At 43.3% G+C, this 26,977-nt stretch overlaps 1 protein-coding gene across 5 annotated transcripts in view; it reads left to right on the top strand.

The window, feature by feature from the left end:
- Nucleotides 1-26,977, top strand: part of VPS8 (VPS8 subunit of CORVET complex) — a 167,233-nt gene that overhangs the window by 106,107 nt on the left and 34,149 nt on the right. For 4 of the 5 annotated variants that reach the window (XR_012906179.1, XM_075937360.1, XM_075937359.1 and 1 more), the window contains 4 exons: nt 2,881-2,962; nt 3,301-3,383; nt 22,496-22,576; nt 24,352-24,521. Coding sequence is in view for 4 of the 5 variants with exons in the window: in XM_075937360.1 (XP_075793475.1) it covers nt 2,881-2,962; nt 3,301-3,383; nt 22,496-22,576; nt 24,352-24,521 (416 nt within the window). In the remaining variant the exon portion in view is untranslated. Of the gene's footprint in view, nt 1-2,880; nt 2,963-3,300; nt 3,384-7,118; nt 7,386-22,495; nt 22,577-24,351; nt 24,522-26,977 lie in introns of those variants that run through there. The other variant, XM_075937361.1, reaches the window with a different exon arrangement.

Raw genomic sequence — 26,977 nt, 5'->3', positions numbered from 1 at the left:
TGTGGATCTGCTTCAAATCCATGCGCCTACTATTGCATGTGCCTGACTTGTCCAGGCCCGGTGCACGCCTACAAGTCAGGGTTTGGTCATGCTTTGTGGGATCTATATTCCCTGAGGCCACTTTCCTCCCAAGCCACCCAGGAGAGCTCTGACAGTGAGTTCACCACTTACCCTTGAATGGGGACCAGTGGAGAGCATATATGAGAGATGTTCAACCAACTCTAGGCTCTGAGCAGGGCTAGGCACAAGGGGCTCACCAAAACAGCAGCAGGATATCAAGTTTAAAAATTCAAAAAGGCTTTAAAAAGTACTAAAAAAATAGAGAGGCTACAAGCCTCTGACTCCTCCTCCACTCAGGAAAATGAGCTGTTTGTGTCTGCAGCCAGAGATCACGCCTCAGTGAATTGCTGCTCCTCGGAGGAAGTGATTAAGGTGAATGGAACAAGCCTAAAAAAGGGCAAATCTATTAGAGTGAGCGCAGGTTCTATAATATTTAAGACCCCAAAGGCACTATTACTCCAAAACCAGTGCTGTAATATCCCTTTCCAGGGATATGGCTATTCCCGGGGATGAGGAGGATGGGAGAGAGGAGGCAGAGTTCTGCCCTAAGGAACCCACAGATAGGATGGAAGCCACTTCCCTAAAAAAGCTTTGGAGCTCCCTTTGCCACCTTCCAACTGTCCTTAGAAGCCACCTGCTTTGCACGCGCATCTCCCCCCGCATTGGAAAAATCTCAAAGCCGTTAGGAACAGAGGCAAAGCTGACTTGGGTTGTTTAAAGAAGTGACTCCAGCAATAAAGCCATAGCTTTCAGCTCAGTGACCAGGTGCCATCTGTGACTCTGTGAAAGTGAATATTCGCTCTGAGCCGGTCCTGTGCTTAGCTAAGTTTATTGGCATCTTCGTCTTTAGAGAAAAGCTGCAAAAGATTGTGGCTGACACCACAGCCACAGCCAAATCCAAACAGTGTCTCCGTTCTCCTCTAAATGCCCTGAGGAGAGAGTACAGATCGGCCTTCTGACGAAAGTGCTACTTGCTCTCCTCATCCTCTCACATGTATTCCCCCATGCCCCACAAAGGGATAACAGATTCTGGGATAGGAGCCTCTGATGGTTTGTATGGTTCCACAATACATCTAATCCACCTAGTAATATAGGGCTTGGAATCTGAATCCCTGGTGTTTTGTGTGAAAGGGCATGAAGTCAAATCTTGTGAATTTTGTGTGTTTGACATAGCGCTTTTTGGCACAATTTATCAGTTGGATGTTGTGGTTTTGGGCAGAACAAGGGAAGCCCCACCTCTTGGGAAGCATGGAAAGAGGTTCTTAGCTTCACCTTGTCTTTGTGAAACATGCAGTGAGGTTCCTATATGAAGGCTGTTGCTCTGACACATGCTTGGTGTCCACTGAGTTACTAAGAAACGGGTGAACTGGCCGTTCTGTCTAAGTGTAGTCCATTTAAGTCAGGGTTTGCCCACTGCTACTATTCATTCTGTCTGTGTATCTCGTAAGGCTAGAGAGATTAGGAACTGTTGACAAATGCTGCCTTTAGTAGTGACTACCATATGCAGTAATCCTCCTGCCAACTTCCATTTGTTTTTTCAAATGGCTATTTGGGCGTTGCACAAAATTACTAAAGCTTCCAGGCATATTGTGTCTAATGAATAACAACAATGAGAATTAATTATGAAATGCCAAAAGGTGTATTCGGTAATAAACACCCCAAGAAAAGATAGGAGTGGTGTATTATTGTGCACTGTCATGCATTGGAGCACATCTGTGATGCAGTAACTGCAGATGTAGTGTTCGTGCTGCTCTCTGCCTCACATTTGGAGCAAGTGATAGTTGAGTAATATTAGTGCTTCTAATTTTGTTTCTGGTTCCCTTGTTGGTTTTGCAGTTGTTTGGTTCCTTAGTAGTTATATTTAATAATCTTCATGGACCAGATGCAGGGTTGGTTTCAGATTTACAGGCCAGGTTTTCTGGATGCATACTACTTTTTAGCCAACCGTTTCTGGGAGCATATGTAGAACTGGTTACAACTTGGTTTGACTGCTTATGGGATTTCTTTATTATTCATTCTTGTCTGTGTGTCTTTACTACAGTGGAAACTAGGGCCCAATTGTGTTAACCAGGGTGTAAACATGAAATAAAACTGTCCGTTCTCTGAAGAGCTTATGAACATAAATGGGAACAGTGCTCTTACCATTTAGTGAAGTCAACTTCGAGTCTCCTACGTTGTCACAGCCCCAAGAAATGAACACACGAAGGGCACAGTCAGGGACTCTCCTGTCCTCAAATTCTAAGCGGATACCTTCCCCAGACTCTAAAGGGTAGGTCTGCCAGGCTCTCAAACACTAGAGCAACTCTCCATTGTGTTAAACAAATTCAACCTCACCGCAGTCCTGAAGCATTTTGTGATCACCAACAATGGAAACAAATATATATAAGTAAACACCTGTGGAGGGTAACATAAATTCATGTAGTCTTTTTGTTTGTTTGTTGCTAGAGTTGGATTTATTCTGCTCTCAATTATTCTAAAACAAAATACAGGACTATGTAGCACTTTAAAGACTAACAAGATGGTTTATTAGATGATGAGCTTTCGTGGGCCAGACCCACTTCCTCAGATCAAATAGTGGAAGAAAATAGTCACAGCCATATATACCAAAGGATACAATTAAAAAAATGAACTTAATTGTATCCTTTGGTATATATGGCTGTGACTATTTTCTTCCACTATTTGATCTGAGGAAGTGGGTCTGGCCCACGAAAGCTCATCATCTAATAAACCATCTTGTTAGTCTTTAAAGTGCTACATAGTCCTGTATTTTGTTTCAGCTACACCAGACTAACACGGTTACATTTCTATCAATTATTCTAGGCACTCTGGTTTCCGCTTCTGGAGGCTATGATGTCACCCCAGAAGCTATCCAGTTCAACAGTGTTCAGCCAATATTCTGAATGTAAGTATGTCAGCATTGAGTGTGTACATGTGTAGATTTAGAGTCTTCAGTGTTCTTTTTCTGGATACAGGTCCACGGTAGTTATTCTGTATGCACAAACATGATACAAATGCATTAGGAGTTCCTGTTAGTACTTTCAGATAAATTGCAGTGAATTTATACAAAAAACTTGGTTAAAGACATCACACACAGCAAATCTGACACACATACAAGCAAGGAAATTCATGCCCATTATTTGTTTTGTTTGTGTTAACAGTTGATACCATAATTTTATTGTTAATTTTATGGTCATAACTATTTTTACTGTAAATATTAATATTTTTTAAATCATTTTTCAGCTCTGAAGAGTTTGACAATGCAAGTGCTAAACAACATGGCTGCATTTATTGCCCTTCCCTCGATCTTGCAGAGAATTCTCCAGGTGAGCAGCAGTAGCCGAGGAGAAAATGCAGTGAGCATGCAAATTTTACTGAAGTGCATGTTATGAGACTTTGGTTATGCCACATTCAAAGTGTAGAGCCATATCCATCCCGGATGTAACATTATTGACTTCAGTGTAATTACAGAAATTAATTTCCGTAATTATTAGTTAAGGCTACAAAGATGGAAAAAATGTTTCTGGGACTACTGTGATTGGACACTAACTGAAATGAGCACATTTAGCCTTGAGAGAAGTTGTAGCAATGTAAAATTGTTTGGTTTACAACATAAAGACATTTTCTAACGATTAGATCTTAGTGATTTAGTCCAAAATTTAAATATTCTTGAAACCTAGGGTGGAGAGTTCCAAGAGCCTAAACCTAGTCTACTAAATTCTTACTGTGGTTTAAAGTAAAAAGTTTGGAAATGTGGTTAGCCCATGGGAGGCGCAGAAACAGGCAAACTATTACTAAATATCTTTTAAACTTTTATTAAAGGGCTTCTATGTATAAATTATTTTATCAATTTCTTACATACGTAGGCACCAAATAATTATTAGAATGACCAATAAGCAAAATGCAATACAGTAAAGAAAATTCCTTGAGGTTTCTCTAAATCCCAATAGTTGTTAACAAGGGACTCTAGGGATTATTAACAGTTACATTTACGTCAGTCTTACTTATAAGACTAATCATTTATCTAAAACTTTTAACACTACTACTTAACAATACCTCTAAACAATTTCAGATAACAATACTTACATTTAACAGACACACAAACTACAACAACAACATATTTGGTATGCGTTATATTTGGTATACGTTACGCTCTACAGGAACTTATTTGGTTCAGTGAGTGGGAGGTGGCCCTCGGGTGATCAGTCCTCGGACCTGGCTCATATTCTGCCTTTCAGTGTTTATTCGGGATTCCTCAATTTGATACAGGAGGGGAAGCTGTTTTATAGAGAAAGCCTTTGCGTACTTTTTGTGATAGGCTAGCAGACTCTGTCTGTTAAGTGACAGGAGTAAGGGGGTGAGATGGCTTCCTGTTTTTTTTCCTTTTCTGCCTTACCAGGCATGGCACAACCAGCACGAACTTTACATGAACTTTTCAGGTCTGGTTTTGGTTCCTGTTTGTCGCTGATCTTTAAGTTACATAGTGTAAGGGTTTTTCATCAAGGGGAAGTTGACCTTTTGCTTGGATGACAATACGCGCGAGAGGCCTGGCCAGCAAAGAGCCTGCCTTCACACTTACTTAGGCCTGGTCTACATTACAAAGCTAGGTCAACATAAGTCATCTTTGTGTCATCACCTGGAGTGCAATTCAGATTGATGGACAGTTATGGCCCCTCCATTTCCCATCCTGGGGTGCCTTTTACACTGCTTGGCTGTGAGAGCAACCACTCCTTGTCTACTCACAGCCTCTCGCATGTAAATCACTCCCAGTGCTAGAGTCTGAGTGCTAGAGCCAGCCACTGCTGAATAACACTGCTGGCAATATGAGAGAACTCCCAGCACCAGAGATGTGCTGCCCTGCACTCTCCTGCTTAACACAAGCTGATACAAAGTCTGTAATTTATTAATAGACATTGATATTCACACATCTTGTTATCCCAAATGGAGTTTTCCAAACACACTGGATTAGAGAAAACAATTTTATTAACTACAGAAAGCTTTTCAGTGATTATACATAATGAGGTGTATTAATCAAATTGGTTACAAGGAAAGGTAAAATGCATCTAACACCTACCTTAACAAGCTAAATGAATACAAAGCAAATGTCTTGACTCCGCACATGATCCGTCAGTCTTACTGGCTGAATCTTTCAGTCAGGATCTCCCGTCAAGTCCAATGCTGTTTCCTTTATACTTGAGAAGTTGATGCTGTGGGCAAAGGGCAAAGAGCAAAGAAGAGATGATCTGGGGCAACCTTTTAAAGCCCTTTCTCTTGAACAAGACTCCTCTCCAACTGATTTTCAGGAGAGAGGGTGTCTCTGGCCACTTAATCAGGGGATGGTGTAATTGATTTTATTCATACCTGGCTAAGATGTTGTCTAGCCTTTTGTCTCTGGGCAACCTGTTTGTGACTGCCCTTCAGTACATGATGGAACACATCTTGGTGGTAATATAGTGGAATCTGATAACTTTACAATGCTACCATACATTTTACCAGGACAGTAATGATCAGCGTATCATGAGTTTTCAAATAATACCTCACATGGTGTGCTTTGTACCATATTTAACATAGTCTTGTAAAAGTGAACATAGGGCTACATGCTGTCCGTCCAGTGTCAACCAATTTGTGCATGTTTGTATTTAAATTTGTCTACATCCATAAGCATCCTATTAGTGTGAAGCAGTAAAATCACCTCCCCAAAGCTTAAATTCTGTTAACCTGGTGGGTGCAGTGTAAACATAGACACTGTGTGACTTGTGGATCTAGCAGTCTTCCAGCAGCTGTCCTACAATATCCCAGAAGAGCTATGAACCAGCTGTAGAAATGTGGACATCTTCAAACTTACACAGGAGATACAGGCAAAGGGATACAACTGGGATCGGCAGGAGTGCCATGTGAAAGTAAAGGAACCTTGCCACAGCCTGCACATGGCTGGGGAGACCAACAATCGATCTGGTGCTGAGTTGCAGACCTGCCAGTCTTCCTGTTAGCTGCATGCCCTGTGTGTCAGACCTCGCCAGCACCCTGCAAACTACCACAGCGACCTCAGAAGAGCCTGAGACAGAGACCCCTGCCGTGAACAGCAAGGAGAATGCTAATGGGGGGAGGGAGGGGGGGTAAGAGTGGAAGGTCCAGCAAAGCCATTCGAGACTCCCCCACAGGATGCACTTGATGAAGGAGAAAGGTACCTCAGTAAGGGTGGACCTGCATTTTTCTTTGTGATGTTTTTATTTAAAAATGTGATCTGGTCCATTCCCAAGTTAGTGAGACACCAGTATTAACTCTTCATAGTTTTACTTGCATGAGAGCAAACCGAGGTAGAATTGGCATCTACTTGTTATTCCTCTGACAGGGCCGGTGGGAGGGCCCTGCAAAGCAGTTCATGTATATAAGGGGGTGTCCCTGGTACACGCCTGATAAATCTCAATGAATCTTTCATAGAGATAATCTGCAATGCACTGAAGTGGGCTAGCAGCATACAGCCCCCGGCAGCTTCCTGAGTGAGAGCAACTAGTGCCACCCCGCCAGTGGAAAATAGTGCCCGTACTCAGTGCCATGGCCATATATTGGGTACCCATGGAATAGGGAAACTCTTTCTGTTGGACGGAAAAGCCTTCCACATTCAGCATTCCTGAGCCACTGGTGCGTGGGGCTGTGCCGAGGCATTCCAAACTATAGTGACAATTAGCATTTCTTAAATGTTTGTGGGACCAAGGGAGGGAGTTTTCCATGGCCAGTCTCAGTCCAGTGATACAGATGTCTGGCTTTGTCAGCAGCTTCTGGCCATGTGGCCTTCAGGGGTGCCCCCTCCATGCCCACTGAATTCCTCACCCTGAGGAGGAAGATGAGAAAGAAGAGCAAGTTGGAGTTCAGTGAAATCCTGCAAACCAGGAAAATGGGGCTTGGAGAGTCGGTATGAGCCTCAGCATGAATAAGGAGAAAAAGGAAAGGCCCGGGGGGAGGGAAATACACATGTCTGCTCAGGCAGCTTCCCCAAATGCTGCAGGTCCTGGTTGACCAAGAAGTGCAGAAATCCCAGACTACCTATCCTTTGTCCACAGGGAATGGAGTGGTCACAGCCCCCTACAACACAACATGTGGCATCACGGACTGCAGTCATACCCCTACCACTGCATCCTGGGGAACAGCAAGGGAATGGCAGCTTCACAAACACTGACCTGAGAGAATCCTGTTGGGTGTATGCCCAACCACAAGGAACTATGTGCCCTGAAATGGACATCAAAATTGGAAAGGCTGTAAATATTTAAGTTACATGCTGTGAATTTGTTTAAAAAAAAATACAACTTTTGTACAGTTTTTTCACTCAATAAAATTCTATTTAACTGTATTTATATTTTTGTATAAAAAATTCTCAAGATGGAAATAGTATGTAAATAATAAGTCAACGTTCAGTATTTGTAGAACAGGTTTGGGGGACTTCCCCCCCCCCCCCCAATGAATTTGTAGAGATCACACAGGACATCAATAATGAAAATGACTAAATAGATAAACGGGAGTTATTTTGAGAAAATGGGAACCTGCAATTCTCTTATACACAGACTGTCCTCGTGAGCTCTTCTGCTGCATTAATGGAAAAGATGACTTTGCCTGATAGAAATGCTTGAAAAAAATGAGGGAGACTGCTTACACATGACATTATGGCATATCTTGGCAATGAAATTCTAGTTTTGGAGAATAAAGTTAACTTTAGACGTTTACAGCACAATGCAGAATGCATAGTGGTGCTCAAAGTACACAGTATTTGTAAATGTACAGCAAGACCCATGTAATTCATAAGCATCAGTAAAATATAGTTCTGCTTATAAATGTACAGCAAGCACTACACAATTCTTAGCATCCAAAGGTCCCAACCTAAAGTACACACTGGCACAACACACTACTGTCACTCTTTCCAAGCACCCCTCAACGCGAGGGGGAACAGTTGCTGTCAGGGTGGAGATGGAGCTGACTTTGAGCAGCCAGACACCAGGACTATTACCAGAGTCCGGTGTAGATTTGGGTACTTTGAAAGAGCCATAGTGACCTTGATGGACCAACTGCTGTTGGTGAGAGACAAGCTTTCAAGCTTACAGAGAGCTCTTCTTCAGATCTGGGGGACGTACTTCTGGGGACCCAGAGCTTGAATGACTACACAGTAATTAAACAACCCCATATCCAGAGTCTGCTGACACAGGCCGCCTGCAGAAGTTTAATTGCAATCTAGACATACTCTGTGTGTGCTTCTGTGCTATGGGTAAAGATCTGTGGACTGGAAATAATACAGTTGCAAAGGACATACTAATCTTTGTAAGGTGGACATCAAATTCAGTACACAGCTACATTTCTGCCCCTTCTGTTGAGGGGGAAAGGGTTACAATGCTTCAAGTGTAAGCCATTAAACCTAAAGAGGGGAAAAACAGGGTGCACTAGACATCTAACCTTATAAAAATGTTTATTTCCATACTTCTAAATTCCAGGAGCGTATTCCACTGCTGTTGCTCGAAAAACTTGGTCCTGAGTTCTGATTTTACACTTGACTAAACCTTACAAAATTGAGATTGTCAAATAATAATAAACATTGGGTTTGGGCTTTTATCTAGCCTTAACCTATGAGTTTGTAAAGTTTTTTAGTAAAAAGGAAATCCTAAAAGTGCACTAGAAGAGATCTTAGAACAATCTCCTGTGGCATTCAGAGAAGTTTTGTCTGAAGTGGGTGAATGCTGTCTGGAGAGAGATGGAAGGTTGAGTAGTAATTCTTTTACAAACCCAGAATCCTTCATTAGTGTTCTGAAAGCAGACATATTCAGACTACCCTTGTGATATAAGGAGCTGAAGAAACCAGAAATGTAAATTGCAATTTTTGTTTAAAAAAAAACTTTTCAAAACAAGCAGGGTTGTGTTTTGTTGCAGTGGGGCTTCCTTCCACAGGACTCTGATGCACTTCTTTCACATTGGCATTGGGGGTGGGTGGCTAAGCACTTAAAAAGCTGGGGTTCCTTCTACATTTATTTGAATTTTCCTCCATTCTGTGCTGAGGAATGTGGCAGCTCCAACAGCTTTGAGAGAGGGGTCTCTTCATCTCTTATTAGATGTTTCTGTTCATGGCCAAAGGGATGGAGCTTTGATCACAGGCAATTCTATGCGGCTCAAGCGGCAATTGTTCCAGTAAAATATTCTCATGCGTCTTGTGTCTCTAATATCTTGGGAGCAACACAGCTACAACAGCACTGCCTACAGTGTTTGTAGAAAGCTTTTAGCCATTTAATTGCTGCTGGGTAGTCTCAGCTTAACTTTGCCTGAATGTTCTTTGTCTCCGAATTTCTGTCATTTTTAATGGTTCTGTCTTTGGACTGGGGAGCAAAAGACGCTGGGGGAGCATTTCCTTTTCCTCTTCTCTCCCCAAAACCTGAGGAAGGGCTGAATCTTATTCCTGTACATCCTAGACCTGCATTAGAAGAATCCCCCTCATAATGGCTCTTTGGGGCCTCCTTTGATCATCTTAGGAGTGTGAAGAAGCTCAGACTTTTAAACAGCCTGTGGACAAGGCTCACAGTTCCACTCCCAAGACTCTTGCAAAGCCTTTCTTCCCAAGTAGAGTTGGCCCAAGGCATAGCTAGGGGCACACTCCAAATGGTAAAGCAGTACCCATGCATCTGATTCCAGGTGTCTGAAGATTATACAGCAGATGTTTGAAGCCCTGCTGCCACGGGAGGGCCCCAGGAGATGAGGTGCCGTGTGACGGCTTTGAATTGTGCTTCATCACAGGGGAGGCAGCAAGTGCTTATTGTAGAAGTGCAGAAAGCCATTTGCTTCTGAAGTTGTATAAGCCATCTACTGTAGGGTTTAAAACAGACTTAAAGGAATTAAACTGTGTCCTTTTGAGATACTCTGTCTGTGACATGTGAGAAGAAAACAGTTTTCAAGGGAGTAGAGGGCAGGCTCTAGAATTATTGAAAGTCATTTTATCGGAGTTTACACCTGGTAGCCCTGATTTATTTATTTAATTGTGTAACTGATTTTTTTTAAATAAAGGGGGGGCAAAAGGAAATATCAGAGGGGGTTGGAAGCAATTTGGAAAACAGAAAGCACTAAGGAGATGGGGAGAGGGAGGAGGAAGAATGTAAAAGCAGGGATGTGCCAGACGGAGCCCTCCAGAGTCAGTGTAAAAATGCAAGCAGTACATTGGAAGGAACTATGGGGTAACATCCTGCCTCTAGCAGTGTTGGCCCCCTCTGGAGTTGATAACCCTTGCCCCTAAGTGACTTGTCCCCTGAATGAGGAGAAATGCTTTGCACGGAAGATCTCTTTGCACTCGGCTTGTGGAAGACTGGCTTCTCATCTCTGAAGTAGCTGTATTCATTTAGTCTGCCTTTTGACTGGTTTTGGCTTCCCTCAGACAGGGATTTAGTAGAGTGCTTCAGGAACGATTTCAGTGGCTTGCTGACATATAAAAATAACTTGCTGTATGTCATGGACCACGTACATGCTGTGCAAGAAGTCCTGAGCTCCCCAATGCTTTCTATAATTTATATGGTATCTCAGTGTGGTGTACTTTCCATGCCGCCGCTTTTAAATTATGCATGTTAAAATAAAATGTACTTAAAATACAGTGTAACCTAAAATGACATCGGTCACTTTGTGCCATTATAACCTCTGGCCGCGTCTCTCCCCTCGCTGTGTCCCAAGCATACAACTAGTTAACAAAAGATTGGATGAATTTCCAAATCCTGTTGGATTCGGATGTGAACGTTGGCATTACTGCTTGTTAAGGGGGAAGAACTCTGTAGAGGCTGCTGCTCAAAGCGTTTTGGATCATTTTAGCCATTGGGGAGCAATTTCCCAGGTATCTTGCAATCAAGTTTACATCCCACTCCCACCGTTTCCTGCTAATTTCTTCACATTAGCCACCTCTTATCTCTTCCCACAACCTCTAGCTGTGGCACTAAGGGACAGCTTACCTTTCTCCCCCCCTCGCTTTTCTAGAGCCCATCCCTTCAGTGTCGTCCACGGCCTGCTGCCTCCTCACCAATAGCTACTAACCAGTCACATCTCAGTAGCTTGGCTTTCTCTCCAGTAAGAGATTCTTACCCACTTGGTCTCTCTAACATCAGACGAACACACCTACTGCTACACGGCCTACCTGTTTCTCCCCAGCTCATCCGTTATGCTTCCATCATCTTCCTGCACCCTGCCACTTGCTAACTTCCTCCCTTCACCCTATTTCCAAGGCCAGAGTATCCAGCTTCTTGGTTATCACCAACATTGTACCTACTGTGCAGGGTAGCTTCCTGCTCGCTGCTTTTTCACTCAGTCCTCCTTTCTAAAGCCACTCCTGGTCCTTCAAGTAAAGTAATACCCTGATAAATGTCAGGGGTCTAGTCTAAAGCATAGAGGTTCTACAGCAGCGAAGGGCAACCTGGACTAGTGAGTGGGCTGTGAGTGGCCCTCCTTCATCTCACTGGGCTGCAAGATTGTTGGAAACAAGATGGTCTCCTGAGAGAGGGTAGTTTTGCTAAATGCGCTTGTGTACCTAGAATCTGTGGGGTGTGCTGATTGACCCATGGCAGTGCTTATTGGATGCAGTGGGAGCACATGACTCTTAGCGTTGTGTGTAATCAGCATGCACCTCACTTCGTGCGCCCTGGCTTTACATGCATGTCACTTGGTAAAACCAATAGGGAAAAAAACTACACTGAAAACCAACAGAATCTGGCAACCCTGTGCATGGGCAAGGATGAACAAAATGTCTTGTATGCCCCACATAGATCTCCAATGGGCTGCGTGTTCCCACACTGTTCTAGAGCTTCTGTAAAACAGCTCTAAGGCCATTTCAACATGGAAAAAACTTATTTTTCAATAACATAGTTTCCTTAAATGGCTGAATGAAAAATTCTGCAAAAACCATAAACAAATTCAGCTCGGGGCAGACACAGGGCTTGGTAAATGTCAGCCCAAACAGCCTGGCAAAGTTGTGTTGAAAACAATGTCAGAGGTTGCAGAACTCTTCCAGTGAGGGAATTGCTTACATCTCTGTCTAGAATATGGAGAGAAGTAGATACACTTCAGAATACAGCTACTGGATACAAGTCAGATCATTTACAAGTGTGTGCTTTGCATATGTTGGGAGTTTATAAAGTACATACCGGCCAAGTGTACATGCAGGTGGGGCTGGCTAGGAAAGCCATGTGGGGAGGGTGGGATTAGTTGAGGAAGCATGAAGTTATCTGAAAAATGACTATTCCAGTTTGTCGAGTTTGGAAGGCCACCGAAGTTCAGGCACAATTGACAGACATTCCCGTCGCTGAACAATTCGTAAGTGTTTTTGTAAACTTCCTTAGATTGCCACCTATAGACACTGCACACAAGTCTGCTGCTATATTTTCTTTTCAGAAGTTCTGCCTATTCAAAATCACTAATTGCTGATTGTTCCGTGGGCAAAAATGAGTACAGGATCTTTCGAAAAAGGGTTTTATTTTTGAACAATCCCCGTCTAAACAGCTGTTTTTCTTTCGAAAAGCCCCTTTCTGGGGGAAAAACCCCATGGCTGCCATTATGCAAATGAAGTGCAGGAAATTTAAATCCCGGCTTCATTTGCAATTTCGAAGTGTCTAATGTACATCCCTTTTTTGAGAAAGGGATGTAGTTTAGACACAGCCTGAATGGTCTTCTGTCTAGTCCCCTGCACTCAAGTCAAGACTAATCTGTAGACCATTCCTGACAGGTGCTTATCTGCTCTTTAAAACTTCTATTGATTGTTTTCACAGTCTACCTAGACAATTTATTCCAGTGCTCAACTACTCTGACAGGTAAGTATCAGAGGGGTAGCCGTGTTAGTCTGAATCTGCAAAAGCGACGAGGAGTCCTGTGGCACCTTATAGACTAACTGAAGTGTAGGAGCATAAGCTTTCGTGGGCAAAGACCTGACGAAGTGGGTCTTTGCCCACGAAAGCTTATGCTCCTACACTTCAGTTAGGCTATAAGGTGCCACAGGACTCCTCGTCGCTCTGACAGGTAAGTTTTTCTGATATCTAACCTAAACCACCCTTGCTGCAAGTTATTGCTACTTGCTCTGTCCTCAGATTTAACAAGTACAATTTTCTCCTTCCTCTTGGTAACAACCTTTTATGTATTTGAAAGCTGTTAAGTCACCCATCAGACTGCTCCAGATTAAACAAACTAAAGTTTTTCATGGGGGAATACACACTACCCAAAATACATTTTGTTTCTGCAGCTATAGTTGAGCTCAGTGTTAATTGTATACAGGCAGTCCCCGGGTTACATGGATCTGACTTATATCAGATCCCTACTTACAAACGAGGTGAGACAACCCCGCACTAGCTGCTTCCCCCCGTAGACCAGGGAGACGAGGAGCGGCTTTTCTCAGCAGACACAGCTTGAGAATAAAGGACTTGAGGGAAGTGAGGTGTGGGAGAATAAAACTGAGCTCTGGAGAAATGTTTGGCTAGAGTTTCCCCTACAATATGTACCTGTTCCAACTTGCATACAAATTCAACTTAAGAACAAACCTACAGTCCCTATCTTGTATGTAACCCGGGGACTGCCTGTATAACTGTTCATGGATAAGTATCACTGTATCGTTATGTACCGATCTCAGGTAATTGGTGCTTCATGACAACATCTTGCATGTCTTAATAGATTTATTTCAGTTATCATATTACAGATGCTATCTGGTGATACTAAAACTGTGAAGCTGTTAACTATAGTGCAAAGTGGTTTTACTTGTAGCAATCTGACTGTCTGACCATCAAAAGGCATCTTGGGGAACTGAGACAAGGGTAGTCCTATGTTGATTTTGTGTCGGTTCGAAAGGTGTCAGTCATTTAAGATGTGTGTCAACTTCCAGAATGATGCCAGCTTTTGTGCTGCTGGAGGCGTCTTCCGAAAGACCTTTTTAGCTTGGAGTAATAATGGAAAAAGTTCGTTACGTGATCCTTAAAGATGTAGCCCCAGTTAGGGAAAATCATCCTGAGAAATATGCAGCTTGCTTAACATCTGAGACTTTTTACATGGTGTCAAGGAACTCACTAGAAAAACACTGGCCCTCAGATGTTGCCTGAAACAGGAAAATCCTTGGTCTTTTGTTTGTCTAAATATGATGGGTTTATTTTTCTTATTCTGCATTAACAGAAGGAAATCAGGGCTTGCAGCGCAGGAAAATAACCTCACAGAAGTGCGGCAGAGGCTTGAACAAAGAGTTCCCAGGAGAGCTAATCAACTACAGTCACAGGAAATGCTCTCAGAACCAGAGAAATGAATTTAAGCTGATTAGAGCTCTTCTGGCAAGCCTTCTACCTTATCCCATTTCCCACTGCCAGGAAACATCAGCAACTGATACCAGGGCCGTAGTCGCAGGAAAAATACCTTAAATGTACATTTCCTTTCAAGGGAGAACTTACAGGCCCTGAAATCCAGGTTACCTGTTAAAGTGAGGAGGTCCTTTCAACCAAGGAGCTCTTGGCCTTCACCCTGGAAGAGCCATATTTTTTCAATATTTCTTTAGGAATTGAATATAGGTTATCAGAGACCCGGGAAGTGATTCTCCCCTATCCCCAGCCAGTCTGCATTATGACCTCCTTGGAAAAAGTTGAGTACTGCAAGGAAATACTTGTCCTGCTCCCCCATTCATTGAGAGTACCAGGGAGCTTATCAGGGAGACAGGGCATTGAGTTTTCTCCCTTCATCCTTATTCATTGTAAGGGTAAAATTACTGAGATCCCTGTTTCAAAAGTTCTGGATTCTTAGTCCTCTGTGGAAGACCTTAGCAAATCAGAGCTTTATGCAGCTGGCAGCCTTTTTGTGGGGAGAGGGTAAGAATCCAACAGACAAATAAATATGAGGCGGCCATGCTTGGAGGCTTGTGTCTCTGCAGGACTGGGGACTGACTAGGAAGTAGAATAAGGGCAGGAATAATCCCCATAATTATAAGGAGCTGTCTAAAGACAGCAATGTGACCAGACGAGTTCATTCAAGAGTGTGAGGGGCTCAGGTCTGGCACAATGAATCCTCCCATAACGCTGCCATGAGCGCATTCCTTGGGTGATCCATTAGGAGAGAGGTGGATCTCTTTGGTTCATGTGCAAGCTCCTGCCATAGAGAGTCCCCAACAGCAGAAATGGCATGACTGATGGGAAGAGCATCTTCCAATGAAAGGACAACAGTCTGTCCCTGAGGCTTTCTTGGGATTAGCACAGTCAGCTGAAACACCTCAGGGATTTCTGATCTCCTGAAGCTAAGAATCTGGTATCCTTAGATTGAACAGTTATAAAGAATAAAGGGGCCACTGTGATCATCTCATCAGACTTCTTGCTTACCACAAGGCATAGAAGTTGTCGAAATAAATCCTGTTTGAACTAGAGCATAACTTCTCGAACAGCTGATCTTGATTTTTATATTTCCAATCATGGAGAATCCAACACAGCCTTTGGTAAAAAAATTTTCCAGAGCTTAGTCACTGCCACATATTTGTACTTTTTATTTCCAGTCTGAAATTATCTATTCTCTACTTGTAGCCATCACGAAGGCCCCATGTTACTCACTGAGGTCAGATTCTGTGACTGTCTGAGACGTCTGCAGTGGCCAGTGTGCCTGGCCTGGAGGACGTCTGAGCAGCTTGTACGGTCCCCTTGCTGGGTGCACCAGCTGCTGCTGGGCCAGTCTCTGCGCCCCGCCCCCCCCCCCTCAATCCCAGCAGTGGAGTTTGTGAGGGGAGTCAGGCCTGGGGGGTTGGATGCAGGGTGTTGCTTACCTATAAGGACCTCCCTGGAGGGGTGACGGTAGGTCCTCTCCTCAGCTCCTAGCTCTACATGCTGCCTGCAACAGCAGGCACTGTCCCCCCCCCCCAACTCCCATTGGCCGAAGTGCCTAGCCAATGGAAGCTGCAGAAGCTGGATTTAGGGCAGAGTGGAAGCAGCATATGAAGCTAGGAGCTGGATAGAGAGCCTGCCCCAGTCCTTTCACACACACCCCCAAACACAAGTGGTGCCCCACAGGAGCACCCTGGGCTACATAACCTACCTCGCAGCCCCACACACTCCTGAACCATCCCCTGCCAAGTTTTAATGGGTACATAGCAGTGTGTCCTCTAAGCTGCGCGTCCGAACAGCTTCACAGGTGATTAGTCAGCCCTGCCCAGGCAGACAGATCCGTGCATGGAGCCCTATCCTCTGACTGCGCGGGGCAGATTAATCACCTATGAAGCTGTGCTGCCGCGCAGCTTAGTGGGAACACTGGTATTTAATGACAGTCATGGACAGGTCAAGGGTCATGAATTTTTCTTGACTGCCTGTGACCTGTCCATGACTTCACTAAAAATACCTATGATTAAAATGTAGCCTTAGCCGTCCTACATTGTATCTTCATAGGCTAGATCGAAGAGCTTATCAAATGTGTGTTCCCTGTAAACGGGTTATTTGTTACCATTGTTAATTAAATAGATACAGCTCCTTGAGTAGCTCACAGGTAAGGTATGTTTTTCATTCCTTCAGTCGTTCTTGTGCCTCTTCTCTGAACTCTCTCCGGTTTTTTGATGTCTCTTGAATTGTGTTCACAACTGAACAGTGTTCTAGTAGCAGTCACTGTAGTGCCAAATACAGAGGTAAAATAACCTCGCTGTTTCTAATCAGTATTTCCCTGTTTATGCATCCAAGGATAGCATTCAAGGAGCTTCTTTGACTACACTGGGATTCTCACCTTTACCATGATTCCCAAATCCTTTTCAGAGACACTATTTCCTAGGGTATCCCATAAGTGTATGGCCTATGTGCTCTGTTCCAAAATGTTTAATCTTACATTTGGCCATACTGAAACAAATATTGTTTGCATCCAGCTTACCAAGTGATCCAGCTCGTGCTGTCAGAGACTTGTCCCCTTAATTACTTACCATTCCCTCAAACTTTATCTGTACATTTTCAGTGGTTTTCATAGAATCATAGGACTGGAAGGGACCTCGAGAGGTCATCGAGTCCAGCCCCCCGCCCTGAAGGCAGGACCAAGCTCCATCTACACCATCCCAGCTCCGTCTACACCATCCTTCTATTTAAAAATATCATTATAGCAGAGAGCCAAGAACTGATCCATACAGGACCCTGCTAGGAATTCACCTGTTTGATTATTATGTTAACCATTTTTTTCCATGCTTTTGATGTATACCATATTGATTTTACATTTTTCTAGTTTTAGTGTTGTGCAATACCGGTCAAGTGTCTTTTAGAAGTTTTAATAGATTATCAATAGTAGTACCTTCATCAACTAAGTTTTAATAGCATTGTTTTAAAATCTAGTTTGTTTTACAAGATTTATTTTTATAAATCCATGTGGATTGGCATTAATTATATTTAGCTTCCTTTAATTTTTTTTATTAATCTCTCTCAGATCAGCTGTTCCATTATTTTTCCTGGGGTCAAAGTCAGGTTGACAGCCTAAAATTAGCCAGGTCATCCCATTTATTCTTCTAAAATATTGGGGTAATGTCAGCTTTCTTCTAGTCCTCCGGTATATCCTCTGTGTTCCAACTTTGATTGAAAATCACCTTTAGCTATTCAGCAAACTCCTCAGCCAGTTGTTTAATTTTTGTATGTAAATTATCCAGACTTGTGGATTTAAAAAATGTCTAACTATAGTAGCAACTGCTCAACATCTTCATGAGATACTATTGAAATGGAAAGTGTTTCATCATAATAGGGTATGATTGTGAAGCTGGCAGACCAAATTCCTGCACTTACCAAGGCTGTAGTTATCAACTGAGCACTGACAAATGTGTAGCTGGAATCCAGACCAGCTCACCTTTGTTAGTATTTTCAAGGCAGGTGTTAAACTTCTAAGAATGTGCTTAGACTCTGAATGGAATGCTTGTAAGTTGTTACCTATATAAACTTCACTTGTAACATCTGCATCCCTTCTGAAAAGTTAGTTTTGTTTTATAACTGAACCTGTGAACCCAGTCAGGGGAGTGATCTGCCATCCACTAAGGCTATAAAAATAAAATGGGCCTTTATAGAACATCATGGTACAAAGACTTGGTTAATGCATGAAAGTGCTATGTGCAAGAAAGCCCGTCCCCTCAGCTTTAGTGCTGCAGGAGGGAGATAAAACAGGGACACAAGAAAATTTTCTCTTTTGCTGTCTGGATTCTGACAGCCCTGGAACTGCTAAGCAGAAGCAGAGATCCCCAGGGTCAACTTGGGAGTTAGCCATAAAAGACATTCAGTGCAAACTGCTTACTTCAACTGTCACCTTCTGGAACCATAGGCTGGAGCTCATTTGTGCATGTATAATTGCCTGCTTTAACCTATAACATTTTCTCTCTCTTCTGAATAAATCTTTAGATAACTATAGGATTGGGTACAAGTGTTATCTTTGGTGTGAGATCAGGGGTACAAATTGACACGGCTTAAGTAACTAGTCTCTTAGAAGTGGGAGCAACCTGAATATGTTGTGATCTTTGGTGTAGAGCAACCAGCTATCACTAAGACTATCTTGCCTGGCTTGTGAGATACACTGAAGTGCCCAAGGGGACTGTTAGTTCTAGTTATTAGCCTGTTGCAGTGCTTCAGGAGTTCCCACTTGTTATTGGGTTGGTGAAATCTAATATAACATAGCACCAGCTTGGGGGGCTCTTCCCTACTTTGTAACAGTTCACTCTGAGGTTGGCGCACTCGGTCATGAACCATTGCAGACAGTGTGACAATGGCTACATCTGTTTGCCCAAATTCAGAGAAGAATGCCTTTTCCTTAATAAGGACAGTTCTGCCATGCTCAACTATAATGGAAGTTTGCTAGGGCTCTTTCTTATTTTTAATATTCTCTGAAACTCATTACTCTGTGATTGGAGTTCCCTGGGTTTTTTTGTTTTGTTTTGTTTTTTTAACACCTTACCAATTTTCTACATTTCCTAACTTTTGCTACTGGTGAATTTAAATGGAAGAAGGGGGAAATTTATTTGTGTGGATTTTGGGTTTGCTTGTATATAGTTGTCTACTTCTATTCTAAGCCAGACTGGTTCTTTACCTGTGTCCTTCTTTCTCCGTTTTGGATTTTGGGTATCTAGTACATTTTTATTAAAAAATTCCCAATTATCATTTGCGCTTTTCATATTAAAATCTCTCCCACAGGTGTTCATTATGTTTTTCAGCTATGTGATGAAATTGTCCCTTTGAAGTACCAGCTATACATATTACTGGATTTGGACTTCATTCTGTTTGCACATTATAAATTTGATCAAGTTATGATCATTTGTATCTTAGCTGCCACTGGTTTTTAGTTCTGTGATCAATTCTTCCTTATCTATCAAGAAGATGTCTAATGCAGGATTTCCTCTGGTTTGAGTTAGAAAATTGTCATCTGTAATATTTAGAAATTCTGAGGGTGTTATAATACTAACAGGAGACCTCCTGGTATGTCACTTATATTGAAATCCCCCATAATCTCTCAGCTTTTTTCCTCCACATCATAAATGTGTCTAAAGATATCCTGTCCCATCCTTATTCCACTGTAGAACCTTATCACTTTTGCAGCTTAGAGTCTGTCTTCATGATCAGGACTATTAAGGGCTGTTCTACACTACTGCATAAGTTGATCTAGCTTACAGTACTCTGGGAAGAGGGGAAGATGACTTTTTCCATCCCGAGCAAAGCAAGTTTTGCACTGTCCACACTGGTGCTATGTTGGCCAATATTTTAAAATTCTGCAAGAATCTCCATATTTTATTTGTCAAAATAACACAATATAATCACTCCGGTTTCACTTATTTTGGTAATGTTATTTCAAAATACCTGTCAGCAAGTTTGTCAACAATAATACAGGCAGCAGTGAAAAAGATTCCCCCCCAGGAGTCGAGAACTAAAAAAAAACCTTACAACAACGTTCCATTTGGGGGATACTGGAGGGGACTGTGGGGGAAGGAGGCAGCGCCCAGACACCTGTACTCCCATCGCTCCAGAGCCCAGCTGCAGGGTACCCCTGCCCCAGACACCAGCACCCCCCTGGCCTTTACTCCCCCCAACTTTTTTACTGTCGTGCCAGAGGACACTATGTAGTGCAACCCGGCCGTTTCCTCACCCTTTGCCAGAGCTGGGTCTCCTGTCCCTGGATCAAGCAGGGAGTCAAGTCTCCATCCAAGCTCATTGTGAGCTGGGTTCTGCAGAGTCCATTGCTGGCCAGCAGGTCTGTAGCTCCAGTTCTGCAGTGGGCTGTGCCCACGAAAGCTCATTACACCATCTACATATTTTGTTAGTCTTTATAAAGTGCTACCAAACTATTTGTTGTTGTTTTTTTTAAGGTAATTCTCCATTGTGCAGTGATGCAGAATTCCCCCAGGAGTAAATATTTGAATTGTCTGCAGGCTGCGCAGTTTTTTTGTTCCTGTGTTCTGTGTAATTGGGTGCATCTGGTATTGGTTGATTAGTGTGAAATTAGCAAATCTACCATAATAAATTAATTATTTTGGCTTCATCTAACAATCTTAGTTCTGCTGTGCAACTAATCCACTTTTAAGAAATTCTTTAAAATGCTATAATGAGATTTTGGACTAATCAGCAAATGTTTAGGAAGTGTGTCTAACTGCTTTGTTAGTCTAAGCAAAGTATTTGAAACTTGCCTTTTGGATATACAGGCAGTCCCCGGGTTACGTACAAGATAGGGACTGTAGGTTTGTTCTTAAGTTGAATTTGTATGTAAGTCGGAACTGGCGTCCAGATTCAGCCGCTGTTGAAACTGACCAGCCGCTGACTACAGGAAGCCCGAGGCAGAGCTGCTCTGCCCCGGGCTTCCTGGAATCAGCCGCTGATCAGTTTCAACAGCAGCTGAATCTGGATGCCTGGGACAGAGCAGCTGGGGCGCTGCCGGGTTGGTCCAGTAGCGCCGAGGAGCGGCGCTGCGGGACCAACCCGGCAGCGCCCCAATTGCTCTACCCCAGGCATCGGTGAGAAAAGCCTGGTCTGCTGGGGGGGGCGCACTAGCTGCGCACCCCCCTTCCCCCGCCAGCAGACCAGGGAGACGCGGAGCAGCTTTTCTCGCCGCAGAGGACGTGGGCGGTGGGACCGCAGCACGTCTGGGCGGTCCTGCCGCCTGCGTCCTCCGCGGCGAGAAAAGCCCCGTTCGTATGTAGGGATCCGACATAAGTCAGATCCACGTAACTCAGGGACTGCCTGTACCGTAACATGTCATGAGTTGTATTCTGAAATTATCAACAAATGATTCCAGCATTCATTTAACACTTCAGCATGAATATTATGGGGTTTCTCTTACTTCTATTTTATTATTTTATTTGTGTAGCATATGTACCTGTGATCTAATTTTATCACAAAATGTAAAGTGGTCGTATCCTGGAATTATCAAGAAAACATCCGTTCTTAGCACTCCGCTATGCTTTTTTTCATTCTTTCAAATAAAAGTGGCAATAGTCCTAACCTACCAGCAGACATATCAAGAACACGGATGCGTGCTAGTGAGCTGTGGAAGAGTTTGTTTGATGTTTCTGTGCAGAGACAAACTCCTTTCACTTGAGAACTCTTGTCCTGTTACAACATTTTTTTGCCATTTCCAGACAGCTCTGTGTGTCATAGGCTGTACAGGTTGAACCTCTCTGGTCCGGCAACATCCGTGCTCCAGCAGGACCCTGCATGTTGCTGGACCAGAGAGCTCCTGGACCAGAGTCTTGGTGACTGCAAGCAGGGGCCGGCTGGGAGTCTGGTGGTGGTGGATCTGGCAGCTGGTAGCTTGGCCAAGTCCAGGAGCAGAGCCAATCTGGCAGTCAGGAACCAGTGGCTGAAAGCAGAGCCGGGCAGGGAGCCCAGTCAGGGTCAGGAGCCGAGCCCAGTGACTGGTGCCGACACTGGGATTGGAGGCCTGGAATTGGAATTAACATGCTCTGGCAAATTCCCTCATTTTGGACTGGTCAGGTGCCAAGGATGCTAGACCAAGGAGGTCCAGGCTGGACTAATTCAGCATATTAAGGTCGCTGGGCCCAATGCTCAGGTAGGCCTTATGCTGCAAGACTGTATTCTTCAATAGGAGCTTGCCTGAATATTGCCTACGCTGGTTCTCTATTTAAGCTTTATCTGGGAGACACTATGATAAAAGGGGGACAAATTGAGTGCATGCTGCTGAGCAAATTTTAAATCTGTAGTTACAGGCAAAGTAGTCCTGCAAAATGAAGGAGCAAACATTAAGGGGCCCAAAAGGGATGAGGTTTGATCCTGGCATGATAGTTGCCAGTAAGATGTCAGGCTTTGCTGTTTACCTACATGGCATATATGGAGGAAAGGCGTATATCTAATTATCTTGTGTGGCAAATATTTCTAAACCTGACTCCTTAAGTGCTGTTTCTCTTATAAAAAATGGGAATAAACAAAGCAAGAAAATGTAAAAATGTTATGCTCTTTAATTTTGTTAATCACAAATTTTTATTTTTTTGACACAGGATCCTGTTTATGGCAGAGGGAAACTTGGAGAAATTCAGGGACTTGTACTGGGGATGCTGGACACATTTAACTATGAGCAAGTAAGTTGTGTGCACTTCTTCTTCATTCTGCCCATACCTAAATAAAGCATCTGTCTAGTATTGTCTAGAAGTTATTCATTTTTTTTTATGTTTGCCTATTGTCAGGAAATTGGCACATTAAACATAGTTAAAAAAATCCGGTAAATGGAAACCTCTCTTGTCAACCTCAAAAGATGTGTGCATTCATATAGTTCTATAAGGCATTGAAAAACACAGCAGTACAGGAAAAATCACTTTTTAAATAGCTTGCCAGCTATACAGTTAAACATGTCTGAACTCACATTTTAGCATATTATTGTGCAGGCAGCCGTAGTTCAGACTGTTCTAAAATGTACTTAAAATGAGTGTTGCGTTTCAGTGTTAGTTTTTGTGCCCTTTGAATTTCTATGTAGCTTTTTAGTGATTTAATGTGTTTTGAAATTTGCTCATGTTGAAACTTGTCCATGGGTGTCTGACTCTTTGATAACTGATACCTTTACCTTTCTATTCCAAACCTTTCTTCTGCCAGTCACATGAAAATCTCATCTTCCTTATGGTTATTCCAATCGTCAACTGAATCTTAGCAAATCCAAATAGAGCTTCTAATCTTGCCCCAGAGTCCCTCCTGCTATCCCTTTCATTATTCTGCTATGGCAGGAAGTGACTGAGGTGCAAGTAGTGTCCTGGGCCCCACACTCCTGTAGGAACAGCCCTGGTCCTGGCCCATATTCTTGCTGAGGGGTCGACAGAAAAGCTTACCAGGTGGGATGAGTTTTGTCTATAGCCCATTGTTAAAGTGAAGTGTTCTTAATGGGCCATCAGCACACAGCTGTCTCGTCTGATGGGTGTTACCCAGGAATACAACACACAATAAGATACAAGTCCATGGCCAATATTCTTAACTTTAGATACGGATGGTACATGGATTTAACCAGGATAACCATATTTAGCAAAACCTAGGTTTTTTTCCATTGACACCTTACATGACACATTTTTACAGGATTTGTTGTGATTGTGTAACAGTGGCAATATCAATTATCTAAGTGGTCATATTCAATCGTACGGGATCTCAGTGTAAAACTCATCCCTTCTGGGAAATAGAGATGATAAAGCTCCTATGCCAGTGATGGGTGTTTTGACTTGTATTAGAGAAAAATACTGTTGAGTTCTTCCTGAGCGTGGTATGTAAAAAACTACACAGTGTTTGTGGGTATTTTGGTCTTAATAGTGTGTGCGCTTTTTTGGCGGGCTTCTAATTTATTCTATGAGAACACAAATGAGAGCAAAGTGTGCAGCAGCCTCGGAAACCAATTCCTGTCAGTGAAATGCCTCTGATTTTTAATTGTGTTTTAAAAGTTTACAGATCAGTGAGCCAGAACTGTCAGTAAGGGCAGACTGAAATTCTCAGCAAGTTTTACTCAGTGTAGAACTTTTGAGTTTGCACCTCACCCTTTTACTCCCTGTAATTCTAATAAAATGTTCGGAAAACTCTCTAAAAAAATGTCCTGCATAAAAATGGAAAACAAGACAGCAAGCCTGGAGTGTGTGAAATCACAGAATGTGTCAGTTCCATCAGGATTTGAACCAAATAACTGAAAGAGAGATTGTAAATAAATGATATGACTAGGCAAGAGCAGAAAGCGATTCTCTGTTATCATATGTGGAGAGAAAGAGGTACTGTATTTTCTGGATAGCAGGTACACTTTTGATTCCATAAGCTTCTTGCTGTGATTATATGTAGTACATTTGAAATGTCTGCGGAGTGGTGACAAAATGGTGTGACTGTCTTCCCACAGACCCTTTTAGAGACAACTACTAACCTCCTGAACCATGATCTCCACTGGTCCCTGTGTAACTTGAGAGCCTCCATCACGAGAGGGCTTAACCCAAAGCAGGATTACTGCTGTATCTGTCTGCAGCAGTACAAGAGAAGGCAAGAGACTGCTGATGAAATCATTGTCTTCAGGTAAACCTTTTTGTATTTTAAACATAAAGATGGAAAGCTGCTGTGGTAAAATGGGAACTGATGTGAGCCTTTATCCACCTTTCAACCCAAACATTTGTTTTAGAAGTTCAAAAGATTCAGGTAACAATTCAGAGACCCTGATTATTACCATTAGTTTGACAGTAGAGCAAGGAGTGTTGACCATGATCGGGGCCCCATTATGTCATCTGCTTTACGAACAGATAGTGAGAGAGAATTCCTGCTCCTAGAAGCTCACAGAGAAGACAGAGGGTCCTGTGGTGCCTTAGAGACTAACAGATTTATTAGGGCATAGGCTTTTGTTGGTAAAACTCACTTCCATCAGATGAACTGGAGTGGAAATTAGAGGCAGGGATGTATATGTATGAAAGTACAACAAAAGAAAGACATTTCTTATCCAGTGTTAATGAGACTCATCAAGTCAGGGTGGACGTGGCTCATTCACTCCAGCTGATGGGAAGATGTGAATATCAAGAGGAGGGGAAGTTGCCTTTGTAGTGTGTTAACCAATTCAAATCTTTATTTGGGCCTGATTGGATTGAATTTGCAAATGAATTGCAGTTCAGCTGTTTCCCTTTGTAACTGAGATTTGAAGTTTTGTTTTGTAGAAGAATGTCTACTTGAAAATCCATTACTGAATGTCCAGGGAGGTTAAAGTGTTCCCCTACAGGTTTATGTATGTTACCACTCCTGATGTCTGATGTGAGTCCGTTTATTCTTTGGCGCAGACTATCTGGTTTGGCCAGTGTACATGGCAAAGGGGCATTGCTGGCATATCATATTTGTGGATGATGGATGAACCCCTGATTAATGTGGCTTATGTGGTTAGGTCCTGTGATGGTGTCACTTGTATAGATGTGTGGACCAAGTTGGCAATGAGGTTTGTTGCTGGGATGGGTTCCTGGGTGAGTGTATCTGTGGTGTGGCATATGGGTGCTGGTGAGGATTTGCTTCTGTCTGTAGGTGAGAATTGACCTGTCCCCCAAGGTCTGTGAGCGAGAGATAGTTTTCCAGGATCGGTTGTAGATTGTCAATGATGCGCTGAAGGGGTTTTAGCTGGGGCTGTAGGTGGTCTGTTTTCCTTGCTGAGCCTGTCCTGAAGTAGGTGACTTCTGGGTACTTCTCTGGCTCTGTCAGTCTCTTTGTTCACTTCCCCAGGTGAGTATTTAAGTTTTAAGAATGATAAAGATCTGGTAGTGTTTGTCTGTTAGTCTCTATGGTGCCCCAGGGCTCCTTGTTGTTTTTGCAGATACTGGCTAACAGGGCTACCCCTCTGATAAGACACAGTAGGCTCTTGAGAGAGGCTGGGCGGAGCTGGGGAGTACTGAGCCTGGGAGAGACTAGAGTTACAGCCACATTACTGTGACTGGAGACAAAGGGCTTGACTGCATGAACATGTGTTAAATGCTACACTGGAGTGCAAGCTGGCCATGCTAGCCTGCCACGGTCCAAGGGCCTGTCTGCGGTACAGGTGCTGCAGGAGGGCCCAGCATAGACACTTCTTACGTTGCCAGAAGGGCTTTTCCATTGATGCAGCTATCCCAGCTCTTCAAGTGCTATAGCTCAGTCAACAAAGACATTTTCAGTTGCTGTAGCCACATCTTAGATCAGCTTAACTGCAGTGCTCAGGGGTGTGAATTTGTCTAAATTAAGTGCTAATCAGGGCTAACTGTGTGGACCTGCCGTAACAGTTTATCATCAGTGGGAATACAGTTGAACCCTAGCATAATTCCTAGTGCTCATATTGCACTTTTCATCGGGAGGTCTCCGAGTGCATCACAAAGTAAGGCGGTATCATTATCCCTTCTGCACAGACGAGTAAACTGAGGCACAGGTGAAGTGACTGTCCCAATGTCCCAGCAGGCCAGGGCTGAATCCCAGTCCACTGCCTTGGCCTCTAAGCCATACTGCCTCCCGTGGTACTTTCAGATAACACCCAGAACTGCTTTAGGAGTTAAAATGGGGGAGGGATATGAAGTCCCCTCTTTCAGGGCATTAAAAACCCCTCTTAATTAGGCCGTTAGGAAGAAATGTTCTCTGTGAGCAGTTCTGTCCATTGGGGGAGGGGTTCTTGCACCTTCCTCTGAAGCAGCTGGCCCTTGCTGCTGCCAGGCTTTTGTTAGTGGGCACTTGCTCCAGTCTGGTCTGGCTGTTCCTATGGAACGTGCCCCAAGTGTGTGAGGGGAGGAAAACCCACGTTGAGAACTAGTGGAGAGTAATTGTCCAAGAACGAAAATGACCAGGTAAGTAAATCTGTCCGCTTCCTCTCTGGCTTGCGTCGCTGCCAGCTAGCCCTCTTCTACCTCTCAGGCTCCCCTGGGGGGAGGGATGGGCGTTCTGCTGCAGGGCAAGGTTGGAAGAGAAGCAGATGTAGACTTGGATGTCTTTCTGCACACAGGCACACACACCCTGAAATTCTTGCTTCTGACCTGCCTTGA

The sequence above is a fragment of the Pelodiscus sinensis genome, chromosome 10 (genome assembly GCF_049634645.1).
Source record: "Pelodiscus sinensis isolate JC-2024 chromosome 10, ASM4963464v1, whole genome shotgun sequence".
In the NCBI taxonomy this organism is placed as follows: Eukaryota; Metazoa; Chordata; order Testudines; family Trionychidae; genus Pelodiscus; species Pelodiscus sinensis.
The sequence above is the reverse complement of the archived record's forward strand: the minus strand, read 5'-3'. Positions and strand labels throughout refer to the sequence as shown.